Here is a 14,937-nt window from a genome sequence, read left to right on the forward strand (position 1 = left end):
TTTTTTCCCACAAATTAAAAAAATGCATTTAATAAAAAATGATGCTATAGAATAAAGCCTGAATTTCAGCTCATTGATTTTTGAACTCTTCTATTTAAATTCATTTTAAAAAATGATTTAAGTTGTATTGTCTCACATTTTTTGCAGGATCACTGGCCAAAGGAAATCCATTTTGGGGATAATGATAAATTGTTATGTACTCTGAAGAAAATAAAAGAAGATAGTTCATTTACTTCAATTTATACACATCTATGGGGAAATGTCCCGCAAGTACATGATGCGGCCATGGCCATGGAGTCAAGATTAGCAGAGTGTTCAATTCTTCTGAAAAACCATGTCTCTGGAATATTTGAGTGGAACAGAATAACTTCCAGGACAAGTAAACCTTATTTTTTATATGCGTAAAGTAATTGTCACTTGTGTGTGTGTCTATCACTGTGTGTGTGTATTCTCATAAAGAATGAAATCCTAAGATATAAAATATCAAAACATAAATTTATTCTATTTTGAAACCTCTTCCTTTCAAAATGGTCCAATTTGGATTTTTAGTTGAAAATGAACATTTGGATTCAAAGAAAGTGTTGCTAGGATAAAGCCTAAAACAGTTCTGACCTTTGAGCTGGAGCAGAAGTAACCAAATATCAGGAAAACAGGGTTGCATCAACGAATATTGTTACCAGAGACAAGCAAGTCAGCAAGAGTCAGGAGATTAAAAACAGTTAGACCTACAACCCAAAGTAAAAGGAGTGAGACTTAAACTATATGAGCTAAGTTAATCTGTGGGAAGTACCTAGCATTCACTATTGGATAACTGCAGACTGAGTGAAAAGCGTATCTGTAAGTAATGATAATTTTTACTACTTTTCAGTATTTATATAACCTTTACCTAGTTGTGTTTTTTAACACTTTCACAATAGTTTTAGATACTAATGGTGATTCTTATCTTTTGGTTATTTAACGGGCAAACTTGTAATATATGTCTTTTTTTTTTTAATCTTTATTGGGGTATTATTGCTTAACAACGTTGTGTTGGTTTCTGCTGTAAAACAAAGTGAATCAGCTATGTGCATATGTATATCCTCATATACCCTCCCTCGGGCACCTCCCTCCCACCCCTCTAGGTGGTCCCAAAGCACCGAGCTGATCTCCCTGTACCATGCAGCTGCTTCCCACTAGCTATCTGTTTTACATTTGGCAGTGTATATAAGTCCATGCAACACTCTCACCTCGTCCCAGCTTACTCTTCCCCCTCCCTGTATCCTCAACTCCAGCCTCTACATCTGCTTCTTTATTCCTGTCCTGCCCATAGGTTCATCAGAGCCATTTTTTTTCTTTTTTTTTAGAGTCCATATATATGTGTCAGCATACTGTATTTGCTTTTCCCTTTCTGACTTACTTCACTCTGTATGACAGCCTCTAGGTCCATCTGCCTCACTACAAATAACTCAATTTTGTTTCTTTTTATGGCTGAGTAATATTCCATTGTATATATGTGCCACATCTTCTTTATCCATTCATCTGTCGATGGATACTTAGGTTGCTTCCATGTCCTGGCTATTGTAAATAGAGCTGCAGTGAACATTGTGGTACATGTCTCTTTTCGAATTATGGTTTTCTCAGGGTATATGCATAGTAGTGAGATTGCTGGGTCATATGGTAGTTCTGTTTTTAGTTTTTTAAGGAAGCTCCATACTGTTGTCCATAGTGACTGTATCAATTTACATTCCCACCAACAGTGCAAGAGGGTTCCCATTTCTCCATACCCTCTCCAGCATTTATTGTTTGTAGATTTTTTGATGATGGCCATTCTGACCAGTGTGAGGTAATCATTTCTCTAATGATTAGTGATGTTGAGCATTCTTTCATGTGTTTGTTGGCAATCTGTATATCTTCTCTGGAGAAATGTCTGTTTAGGTCTTCTGCCCATTTTTGGATTGGGTTGCTTGTTTTTCTGTTATTGAGCTGCATGAGCTGTTTGTATATTTTGGAGATTAATCCTTTGTCAGTTGCTTCGTTTGCAAATATTTTCTCCCATTCTGAGGGTTGTCTTTTGGTCTTGTTTATGGTTTCCTTTGCTGTGCAAAATCTTTTAAGTTTCATTAGGTCCCATTTGTTTATTTTTGTTTTTATTTCCATTTCTCTAGGAGGTGGGTCAAGAAGGATCTTGCTGTGATATATGTCATCGAGTGTTGTGCCTATGTTTTCCTCTAAGAGTTTTGTAGTGTCTGGCCTTACATTTAGGTCTTTAATCCATTTTGAGTTTATTTTTGTATGTGGTGTTAGGAAGTGTTCTAATTTCATTCTTTTACATGTAGCTGTCCCATTTTCAAAGCACCACTTAATGAAGAGGCTGTCTTTTGTCCATTGTATATTCTTGCCTCCTTTATCAAAGATAAACCCACGTACATATGGTCACCTTATCGCTAGGCTTTCTATCCTGTTCCATTGATCTATATTTCTGCTTTTGTGCCACTACCATACTGTCTTGATTACTATAGCTTTGTAGTATAGTCTGAAGCCAGGGAGCCCGATTCCTCCAGCTCCATTTTTCATTCTCAAGGTTGCTTTGGCTATTTTGGGTCTTTTGTGTTTCCATACAAATTGTGAAATTTTTTGCTCTAGTTCTGTGAAAAATGCCAGTGGTAGCTTGATAGGGATTGCATTGAATCTGTAGATTGCTTTGGGTAGTAGAGTCATTCTCACAATGTTGATTCTTCCAATCCAAGAACATGGTATATCTCTCCATCTGTTTGTATCATCTTTAGTTTCTCTCATCAGTGTCTTATAGTTTCCTGCATACAGATCTTTTGTCTCCATAGGTAGGTTTATTCCTAGGTATTATATTCTTTTTGTTGCAGTGGTAAATGGAAGTGTTTCCTTAATTTCTCTTTCAGATTTTTCATCATTAGTGTATAGGAATGCAAGAGATTTCTGTGCATTAATTCTGTATCCTGCTACTTTACCAAATTCGTTGATTAGCTCTAGTAGTTTTCTGGTAGCCTCTTTAGGATTCTCTATGTATAGTATCATGTCATCTGCAAACAGTGACAGTTTTACTTCTTCTTTTACGATTTGGATTCCTTTTATTTCTTTTTCTTCTCTGATTGGCTAAAACTTCCAAAACTATGTTGAATAATAGCAGTGGGAGTGGTCAGCCTTGTCTTGTTCCTGATCTTAATGGAAATGGTTTTGGTTTTTCACCATTGAAAATGATGTTGGCTGTGGGTTTGTTGTATATGGCCTTTATTATGTTGAGGTAGGTTCCCTCTATGACTACTTTGTTCAGGGTTTGTTTTTTTTAATCATAAATGGGTGCTGAATTTTTTTAAAAGCATTTTCTGCATCTATTCTGATGATCATATGGTTTTTATCCTTCGTTTTGTTAATCTGGTGTATCACATTGATTGATTTGAGTATATTGAAGAATCCTTGCATTCCTGGGGTAAAGCCCACTTGATCGTGGTGTATGATCCTTTTAATGTGCTGTTGGATTCTGTTGGCTAGTATTTTGTTGAGGATTTTTGCATCTATATTCATCAGTGATATCGGCCTGTAGTTTTCTTTTTTTGTGATATCTTTCTCTGGTTTTGGACTCGTGTGATATCGTTCTCTGGTTTTGGACTCGATATCTTTCTCTGGTTTTGGACTCGTGGTGATGGCCACCAGATAGAATGAGTTTGGGAATGTTCCTCCCTCTGCTATATTTTAGAAGAGTTTGAGAAGGATAGGTGTTAGCTTTTCTCTAAATGTTTGATAGAATTCGCCTGTGATGAGAGGGTGCTCTTGGCTCCTGTGGCATCTCTGAGGTGCACAGTGGGGTTGGTTCTTTGAGTTGGAAAGACTGAAAACTGGATTAAGCTGGCCACTGCAGGAAGCACTTGTGCTGCCTAGATGAAGAAGCTTTGCTCCTCATATATGTCTTAAGAATGATATTGGTTGTACTTATAAAGTATTTTCTGTGTATTAAATAAATATAATAGTTATATTATTTAGCTATTTAATATCCTTTTTTGGACCTTGAGTTTTCAAAATCTGAGAATGTGTTTAAATACAATACTGTTAAATTCACTACTGTTACAATTTTCTTATTGAATTTTTTTTTTTTTGACTGCGTTGGGTCTTCGTTGCTGTGTGTGAGCTTTCTCTAGTTGTGGCGAGCGGGGGCTACTCTTTGTTGCATCGCAGTGGCTTCTCTTGTTGCGGAACATGGGCTCTAGGTGTGCAGGCTTCAGTAATTGTGGCCTGCAGGCTCAGTAGTTGTGGCTTTTAGGCTCCAGAGTGCAAGCTCAGAAGTTGTGCCACATGGGCTTAGCTGCTCTGCAGCATGTGGGATCCTCCTGGACCAGGGCTCCAAACTATGTCCCCTGCATTGGCAGGCAGATTCTCAAGCACTGTGCCACGAGGGAAGTCCCTTATTGAATTTTTAATTATTTTAATTTTAAAAAATATTTTTGAAATTATACAAGCTACATATATGTAGTTGTGTGTGACTGTATAAACATATAGGGAGAGAGAGAGCACATGTGTATGCTTTTAAAAAATAATTTTCTGTATATTCATTGTCCTCTATGTGTAAATATCAGAGCTTGGACTCTGATATTTAAGCCTAGGTTATCTGACTTCAAAGCCCCCCATAGTCTTTCACCGGGCCATAGTCCAAAGTACTGTACTGTATTGAATATAAGGTGACAGTGAAACAACCAAATGTAAGTGGCTGAGCTGTTTGAAAAACATGGGCTTGTTCAGTAGCAAGGGATTAAGGTAAAACTTTGGATATAGGAATAAGTACTAAAGATATATTAGTTGGAGCATGACATTTCTAAATAGCAAAAGGAAACAGGAGATATAATTATTCAACTAAGACTGATTCAACTAAGACTGTGTGTGTCTATTATGCTTGTCAAAATAGCTAGATGATCTCATTGAATGGTTTTATATATAATCTACTTAAAGTATTTACATTTTTCTCAATTTTAAAGGCTATTTATATATTTATATGTTGTGAATTCTCATTTTTTTAAAGGTTCTCATGGAAAATTGGAACAATATAAGGCATTTCTAAGGAATTACCATAAGGAAAAGAAGATAATGGTATTGTATTTGTTTTCACCTTCCTTAAAAAATTATATTTTCACAGAAAATATCACTATAATTTCATAGATAAGTACTAGTAACATTAAAAAATTTCCTTTTAGCCTTTTATCATCTATCCCTGTTTTTAAAATATTTGGACTCATATTTTTCTTTGCACATACAATATGAGTGTTGGCATTTTCACATCACTACAAGTTATTTGAAGACTTATATTTCATCCTCTGGTTATTTAAAAATTTATAACATCTTAGGGATACAGGTCCTATATCAGTCATTTTCCTTTAGGAAAAAAATAACAGTTATTTTTACTGCCTGTAGAATTACTTTGTTAATTTTTTTTAAAATCTCTTTGAGAGTTTGATTAGAATTATATTTTGAATTACTTTGAGAAACTTAGTCCTTTTCAAAAATACATTCTAAAATTAAAGCTGTAAAGACTTTAAGTGCTACCACTCATCCATCCACCTCCTTAAATGTTTTTTGAATTTCAAAATTACTTTTTATGTTTTTTTCCTGATTATGACTAAGGTAGTCATTTTAGAAAATTAAAAGAGATAAGCACTAAAAAGGCAAGCATCTTAATTTTATCATTTATAAATAAATTACATATATCTCACTATTGTCATTTTCATTGTTCTTTAAAAATTTTTTAGAAAATTCAAATTAAACTATTTCTAATTCATTAAATGTTTTATGGAATTTTCATCATTAAATATCATTCTACATCATTTCAAAAATAAACTAATGCAATAGCCCTTTTGTTGGACGTTTAGGTTAGTTTTCATTATTCATTATTATTTACTAAGGTTCTGTGAACAGAGCTAAAAATTGTGCTTATGCATGAGTATTTTCTTAATATAAATTTCAGAAGTGGAACCACATGGGAAAAATGTGAAAAGCTAAGTGTTTTGATACATACTGCCAAAATGTTTTCTAGAAAGGTGGCACCAGTTTGTATTTGTAACAACAGAGTTTGTGATTGATCCCTTACCCATCCCCTTGTCAATATTTAATATTGTATTTTTTAATGTTTGCAAATTGATAGGCATAAATGTTATCAGTTGCATACATTTCACTAATGAAGTTGATTTTTTAGTTTTTTATTAGCTTTTGTGTTTCTATTATTATGAATTGCCTATTTATGAACTTCGGGCATTTTTTAGCTGTTCTTCTATTTCTAAGAGCTGTTTATGCTTTAAAACTATTAACCCTTCTCAGTAACATATGTTATACATACTTATATTACTTTCTTAGTTGCCTTTTAACCCAAAAGTATTTTTTCCCTGTATAGAATTTTATATTTTCATGAATCTGTAATTTTTTATTGAAATCTTATGCCTTTAGTGCCATAATATTAAGAAAGCTTTCTTCATTACAAGATCATACATATATTCACCTGTGTTCTCTTATATTGTTCTCACAGATTTATTTTTTTGTGTTTAACTCCAGTGTTTATTTTTGTGTAAGGAAGTAAAGCATAAGGATGTTATTTTAGGTCTATCAGTAGATTTGTGTGCTTTTTTTTAAATTTATTTTTTTATTGAGGTAACATTGGTTTATAGCATTATGTAAGTTTCATGTGTACAACATTATATTTCTACTTCTGTATACCCTACAGCATGCTCACCACCAAAATACAGATTCTGCCTGTCACCACATGTTTGATCTCCTTTACTCATTTAGCCCTCCCCACTACCCCTTCCCCTCTGGTAACCACTACTCTATTCTCTTTATATGTGTTAGTTTTTCGTTTGGTTTGGTTTGTTCATTTTTTTGGTTTGTTTTTGCTTTTGTTTTTTGTTTTTATATTCCACATATAGTCACGTAAAAAAGTGTGATTTTCTTCATATAAGTTCTACACATTCCCTGTTAAATGTATTCCTAGGTATCTTAAATTTTTATTACTAATGTCCATGAGATTAGTTTTCCATTATGTAATTAAATGGGTTATTGTTGGTATATAGGAAATTATTATTGGTATAGGTATATTACTCAACAATGTTACCAGTTTCTCATCTTGTCTAACTGACTCAGAAAGAATGCTAGTACTTTGCTATTAGGTACAACTTTAAATGTTTAGATAACTTTTTTCAGATTAAAGAAATTTACTCCAAGTTTATGTGGGTATAGATGTAGATTAAATATTAGATTTGAATATAGATATCGCTGTGCACAAAAACTAAAAACATCTTCATGGTTTGAAATGGAGAGGAAAATAATCCACTGTGATGATAGCAAAAGGTATTTTAAGCCTTTCATGTGTGAATGTGGCAGATTACATTAACAACTTTTCAGAAGTTGAACCATCCTTATATTAGGATATATTTTTAATGTGTTACTGGATTTGGTTTGCTTTTTGGATTTTACATCTATGTTTGATAAGTTATTATCTTTTTTGGTTTTGGTATAAAAATTATACAAACTTCAGAAAATTAGTTACTTAGCTTCATCTCTTTAGTCTATAGATACTTTGTTGAATATAGGGATATCATTTGTTCTTGATGTTTGGCAAAGTTGCTTGTGAACTTTTATTGATTTTATTTATATTTTGCAGAGGGAATAGGTACGTTGGTAGAAAAGCTGTCTGGAAGTTAACAGGTCCATAAATACCAACTTGTGTAGATTGTCAAAACATGACATTCAGTGAAAAAAAGCAAGTTACCAAGTAATATGTACAGTTAATATCATTCCTTTAAATTTTAAAAACATACCAAAAGTCTGTATATTCTTTCTATATATATACACATATATGTAAAAGTATTTTAATGGAATTGAAGGGGTGCAAACCAAACAAATGATAGTGACTATCTCAAGGAAGGGGAACACATGGTTTGAACTAGAGATCATGGTAAAAAGGGATCTAATTTTATATTTTATTATATGTAAACTTCATATTTTATCTTAAATAGTCTTAAGCAAATACTAAAATAACAGTAATCCATTCTAGGTTGTGGGAACATGGGAACACTGGTAGTTACATTATTCATTGTGATTTCTGTATTAATTTTCAAAAGAATTTCAAAAATTCTAATGAATTTTATCAAATAACTTTCCAGGATCTATTGAAATGACCTTTAGATGAATTACACTAACAAAATTTTAATAATAATTTTTATTAAATATGTTTTTTGGCTGCATTGGGTCTTCGTTGCTGCACATGGGCTTTTCTCTTGTTGCGGCGAGTAGGGGCTACTCTTCATTGCAATGCACAGGCTTCTCATTGCGGTGGCTTCTCTTGTTGTGGAGTGTGGGCTCTAGGCATGCAGGCTTCAGTAGTTGTGGCTTGCGGGCTCTAGAGTGCAGGCTCAGTAGTTGTGGCGCACGGGCTTAGTTGCTCCGTGGCATGTGGAATCTTCCCAGACCAGGGCTTGAACCTGTGTCACCTGCATTGGCAGGCAGATTCTTAACCACTGTGCCACCAGGGAAATCCAGGATTTTAATATGAATTATTTATATTTTTGCGGTATCTTTTCCAGGTTGTATGACCAAGAACTAGTTCTGTGTTACTATTACTCTGTTCCTTGAAAAGTGTTTCTTTGCTTCCTACAAAATAAAGCCAGGACTTTGAGATTAACATTAACATCTTTCTAAATCTGACACCGTCTTTAATGACCAATTATATCTGTACCTGTCAAGCACATAGCCTTCTTTCTCATAATTGATCTCACTTTCCTTCTCTTTTTTATTCCTTTGCACATTTTTAAAAAATGCCAATAATGTGATCCTCTTTCATTTAGCAATCTGTAATCATCCTTTCAAATTGGTTTCCTATGTCTTCTCTTAAATAATATATGTTATGTGTGTATGTGTATAAAATTTGCCTGTAAGCTTATGTATTTGGGGAGGAAATGGGTATATGGAAAATAATAAACAATATATTAACATGTCTAGATGATCAAAAACTAATTTATACAGAAGGCTTCTTATTCTCTGTGTAAAGTAGTGTGGTGGACACAAAGATGTGCCTCCCAGATTCCCCTTCATGGAAGGACCCATTGCCCCGACTGCTAAGAGTGCTGTTAGGGGACACCCTTCAGCTGCAGCCCCTTCAGGGATTGCCTCTCCCAAGTAAACGACCATCCAGGAGCCACTCACATACAATGACTAATCAAGTCGGAAACAGAAAGGCCTGGCAGTTTCAACCCAGTGCAGAACAACTACTATGGGTCCTTTCACAAGGACCTGGGAACTTTCACAGAGTTCACAAGCTCTGCTTAGGGTCAGGGCTGTTAGACTTGCATCATAGCTGACTTCTCAATCTTCCCTCTCCTCTTGCCTTCCATAGATATTAATCCCAAAGGCACTCTCAATAAACATTCTGAACACTAAGTTCCACCTCACAGTCTGTTTCCCAGTGGACCCAAACTGCAATAAGTAGTTTGTTTATATTTCTATCATAGCCCTTATCTCTTTGTGTTTTGTATACGTATCTGATTCCTCTCTTGCCCTCTTGACTAACTTGAGGGCAAGGAATATCTTTGCATTCCCAGCATCTAATACAGCAACAGCATTCTAGGCCTCACTAAGAGATGCATACACATACACACGTTAACTGAACAAAGTTACAAAGTATAAAAATTCTTAAATTTAGAATTTTAAAGATTTTATTTGAAATGTTTTCCAGCTTTCAGATGACATGGAGACAAAGAAGGATATAGAGGTATTTACAATTTCTGTTTTATGAGATTATATATCAAAAGTATTATGTGGATCTAAAAGAATGTTTACAATAAGATAGATAAAGCTATAAATTTAGATAGGGGCCCCAGGAGAGAAAGTTGGAAACAAATACAGAAGCGTTCTTTTTCTGCCTAGTCCATTTCTTTATATGTAGTGTAGCTAAAATTCTTGGTAATTTGAGCTATGTCAAAATTAGTTCTGAAGTAATTGTTTTTACTTTTAGATTTGGCATATGAATATGTCAGTGCTCTTAATTTCATAGAAACAGATAATATGAAGATTTTTCTTAGGTGGGATAAATATATTTTACTTAATTTTAGTAAAAGTATGTAAAATAATTATGTTAATGAATGATAGTTAAATATCTGTCTTCTGTAGACATATGAGACTACTATACTGAAAAGAATGAAGTAATTCCTGTTCTGTGGTATTTCCCTCTTTCTAGGGTTGCAACTTCCCAGGATTCAGAACAAATGAGCTTACTCAACTACCCAGACATTTGAATGCTGAACGAATTTATCTTTTTATTTTAAAAGCCCATAACTTTGATGTATGTAAACATTATTTTATTATTATTGTGTGATATATTTTGAGAATATGATTTAATGAATTAGACCTTAATTTAAAGCTATGACAGATTAGGTGTTAAGCAAGATTTAATTCTTTGGGGCATTAAGTCTGGCAGGAAAGACCAGTGACTTTTTTTTTTTTTTTTTTTTTTTGCGGTACGCGGGTCTCTCACTGTTGTGGCCTCTCCCATTGCGGAGCACAGGCTCCGGACGCGCAGGCTCAGCGGCCATGGCTCACGAGCCCGTGCCGCTCCGCGGCATGTGGGATCCTCCCGGACTGGGGCACGAACTCGTGTCCCCTGCATCGGCAGGCGGACTCTCAACCACTGCGCCACCAGGGAAGCCCCAACCAGTGTCATTTTTAACATCCTAATCTCCAGAAGAGAATGTATTAGATTCTGTGTTACTGCCTCAGGAGTCTGAGGTTGCCAGTGTGCATTGGCTTGACATGTGACTGTAACAGGTGTTTCACTCCCCCTCTTCCTGCTCTATAGCTCAGGATATGTTAGCCTGCTCATTTTGATCCCAAAATAATTTATGAGAGCCCTTCCCCACACCCTACCTTTTGAACCTCCAAGTGTCTGGGGAATTTTTAAGAAATATCCCTACAGAGTAGCCAATTGATGAAAAACTGCAGGCATAGGAAGGTAACTAGATCATTGGACACCGATTGCCAGGGATAGGACGAGGGCTGAGTGGTTACTGGTATTGATTTCCCACCCACTTAAATATTAAGCGGTCACCTGAAAAGGTTTCTGTTTCCTGGGGACTTGAACAGTGCTCCTTGTACTTCCAGGCAGATTCCTCTCAAGACAATTCTCTAAGATGGACTTGGCCCCTAGTAGGCCCTCTTCCCATCCCTCACCCCCAGCCTCCTTGTGGCTCTTTCTTTCTCAACACAAAATCCCTGTTTTCTCTCCTGCTATAGTATTCTATAGTCCTTCAGAAGGAGTATAATCAACCATTAAATTTGGATGAATCAACTCCAGCCATTATTTTCTGCCCATTTTTTCCTCTCTTCAAGGTGAAACTCGAGAGTGTATCACTTTAGTGTTCCATCTTCAAGACACAGTATTCCAAGAAATAATCTGATTAACCTGACTTGGGTCTCCTGTTTGCCCCTCAGTTAGGGAACCACAGAGCATCTCAGTTGAAAACTCCACCTAAAATGATTCAGTAATGACACTCTCTTATTTTCCATGCTAATACAGATGCTTTTCAATTCTCTTTTATGTTTTATGGGATTCGGGTGAGAGGGAAGGCTTAGTTTGCCGTCTTGATCACCTGATACAATTTTTTTTTTGAGAAAAACAATAGATGGTAATTGTTATGCCTGGATCATGAGCTTATTTGTGACTTTCTCTGACTATATTTTCCAAAGTTTCCTCAGGGAAAAGGTTTTATTGTAAAAAGAAATTAATACAAATTATTGTTAAAATCATCTTATAAATGTTCTAGACAATATAATCTTTTAAACTCACATTCTGTGTTCTAAAATGGGACTGTATTTTAACTATGGATGCATGTACATCACAGTCACATAAACAAGGCACAGAAGTACAGCTATGATAAACATTTCATATGGTTAACTTGGAGGACGCTGGCATTTTTGAAAGAAGTAGGAAAGTGAGGAGTGTAAGTAGGTATGGGTTTGGGGGAAGGGGTGCACAGGATATGACAAGCAGCTGGGTGTAGGATATTTTGAGTTTGTGTACTAGTGGTATATCTAGGTATAGATAACCAGTGTTTTATTTGTTAATACCCCTCCCTGATTTCAGTAAAGAATTTAAATTGGCTTGCTAGATCATGCACAATGCAATGGCATTGAGATAGATGATGACATTAAAGTGAAGAGAAAATAAGCATAGGAAAATAATATCAGAGGGAAGGTTATTTCATAGAAATGCTTATTATAACATCTGAAACTTGGAAAAAGAAGGTTAAAGGGTTACTGTTACATGCTTGAAGGTGAGGGAATCCATGGAATTGACTGGATTCATGTAACCCCATCCAAATACATTCCTGAACATGCAGTCATAGATTAAGTTTCTTGATAAAGTATAAATTATCCCCTTTACCACCCAGAACGGACCCTTGGCTACAGATGATGCTCAGTAAAAATTTTATTGAATTGAGTGAAAAGCGGCCTATATTTTGAGAAAGCTGAGCCACAAAGATACAGATATACACAAACAGAAATCAAGAGATCATTAGAAGTAGTTTTATCCAACCTAGAATCTATATTAGGAGAATAAATTCCAAGTCAGATAATGTATAGGTTTTAAGGTATGTTTACATTTATTTGAATCAAAAAAGTATCACAAGAGGGTAGAGGGTGATGGAGGAAAGTACCATTTAACTTTTTAAGTCGGGTTTGGGGTTTTTTGGATGATTTCTGTTTTTGGTTGTTTTGACTAAATATTGATATATTTTAAAGAATCTGGAATTTTCCTGAAAAAGAAAGTTAGTGATACTAAACATAACCAAAGCTTAGAATAGAAGCAATCATGCAGTTAGTTTACACTAAAAAGCATGTTTGCTTGAAATTTGCAAATAATTTCAACAAAAAATATTCAGATTTTCTCCTGTATTTTAATTTTCTGCTTTTTTCTTTATGTACTTCTCATATGTTTTTGTAATTAAGAAGGGGGAAGGGTAAGCTGTGACAAAGTGAGAGAGTGGCATGGGCATATATACACTACCAAATGTAAAATAGATAGCTAGTGGGAAGCAGCCGCATAGCACAGGGAGATCAGCTCGGTGGTTTGTGACCACCTAGAGGGGTGGGATAGGGAGGGTGGGAGGGAGGGAGACGCAAGAGGGAAGAGATATGGGAACATATGTATATGTATAACTGATTCACTTTGTTATAAAGCAGAAATTAGCACACCATTCTAAAGCAATTATACCCCAATAAAGATGTTAAAAAAAAGACGTGCTAAATAAGTTGAAGCTGTTACCAATGTATATACTATACTTAGTGGCCTATGAAGGAGAAGTGCTCCCACAGTATGCATGATAAATAACCTCCTTGGTATAAACGTTTGCACGGTATCCTTTTTGTAGACTTGTACTTGAGGAACAGAAATTCATACCTATGGATTTCATTAAAAGAATTCTTGAACTCTACTGAGTCTGGCATTACAAACTTTTAGTGAATAAAATAAAATGACTATTGAAGGTACCTATTTAAACCAAGACTTATAGTCTCTAGTAGTCATGGTGAATTAACTTTATGTGCCAATTTTGATGAATTGCTTAGAGTGAACGCTATCTTTAGGGTCTAGACTTATGATGGGGCCCATTGGGTTACAATCCCATGATTGCTGATACCTGTCTTCAGCATAAAAGGGAAATTGTTAACATGTGTCTTGGAGTTTTGCTATTCCTGTTCTAGCCTACACTGTCATTTCAGTGACTACTAATCAAACGTGATTATTGAGAATATGAAACATGCCTGGTGTGACTCAGCTGAATTTTTTTTTTAATTGAAGTATGGTTGTTTTACAGTGTTGTGTTAGTTTCTGATGTATAGCAAAGTGATTCAGTTATACATACATATGTATATATGTTCTTTTTAAGGTTCTTTTCCATTATAGGTTATTACAGCATATTGAATATAGTTCCCTATGCTATACAGTAGGACCTTGTTGTTTATCTATTCTACATATAGTAGAGTGTATCTGTTAATCCCAAACTCGTAATTTATCCCTCTCCCCTACTTTCCCCTTTGGTAACCATAGTTTGTTTTCTATGTCTGTGATCAGCTGAATTTTTAAATTTTATTTATTTTAATTATATATAAATTTTAAAATTAATACTTGATTCAGTTATTGAACAACTTTCAATTATGGTTGAAACAAAATTACAACCATATAGTTTACAAAATCTAATTACGATCTAGTATTTATGATGAAAATTTATGTTCAAATTGAGATGTGCTATAAGTATAAAATATACACTATGTTTCAAAGACCCAGTACCCAAAAGAATGTAAAATATTTCATTAATCATTTAATAACAATTATGTATCAAAATATATTTTAAATACATTTGGTTAAACAAAATGTCACTAAAATTTCACCTTTTACTTTTACTTTTTTAAAGTGTCTATTAGAAAATATATATATGGCTCACATTAAATTTCTATTAAGCAGTGGTAGTTTATAACTATTAAATACACACTCTTTATAAAGCCTATTTACAGTAACATGTCTTATAATATTATTAATTTGATCTCCATGTGTCTTTTTTCCATAGGGAAAAATTTTTAAAATCTGGAAGACTCATTTCCTCTCAGAAGCCTCTGTTGCTCTTTTGCATGATTCCTTTTGGTGGTGGTTTCTCCATAAATTTAAGGTATAGTGATATTTTTTAAACTTCTTTTTTTTAAAGTTGATTTGCAGCATAATTAATTTTTCAGTAGAGGTAGCACTGGTACAAAAAATGTTTTCCGATCCTGTCACAGAGCTTGTTTTTTTAGTATTCTGCACATGTTAGAAATCCTGTTTGAAATCTAGAGTTCTTTCAGAGAAGTTAAAACCTTAATATGGATTTCAAAGATCCAGAGTCTTTATTAATCAGAAAAAGATTA

At 34.5% G+C, this 14,937-nt stretch overlaps 1 protein-coding gene across 1 annotated transcript in view; it reads left to right on the forward strand.

Annotated features, from left to right (window-relative positions):
* The window catches only part of FAM227B (family with sequence similarity 227 member B), a 276,474-nt gene that overhangs the window by 30,892 nt on the left and 230,645 nt on the right, over positions 1-14,937 (forward strand). Inside the window, exons 3-7 of the mRNA XM_089907263.1 lie at positions 148-379; positions 5,024-5,091; positions 9,719-9,754; positions 10,220-10,324; positions 14,604-14,702. Coding sequence (XP_089763389.1) covers positions 148-379; positions 5,024-5,091; positions 9,719-9,754; positions 10,220-10,324; positions 14,604-14,702 — 540 coding nt within the window. The remainder of the gene's footprint in view (positions 1-147; positions 380-5,023; positions 5,092-9,718; positions 9,755-10,219; positions 10,325-14,603; positions 14,703-14,937) is intronic.

The sequence above is a fragment of the Delphinapterus leucas genome, chromosome 2, assembly GCF_059928025.1.
Source record: "Delphinapterus leucas isolate spDelLeu-1000000601 "Yukka" chromosome 2, BTC_Dleu_Yukka2, whole genome shotgun sequence".
NCBI lineage: Eukaryota > Metazoa > Chordata > Mammalia > Artiodactyla > Monodontidae > Delphinapterus > Delphinapterus leucas.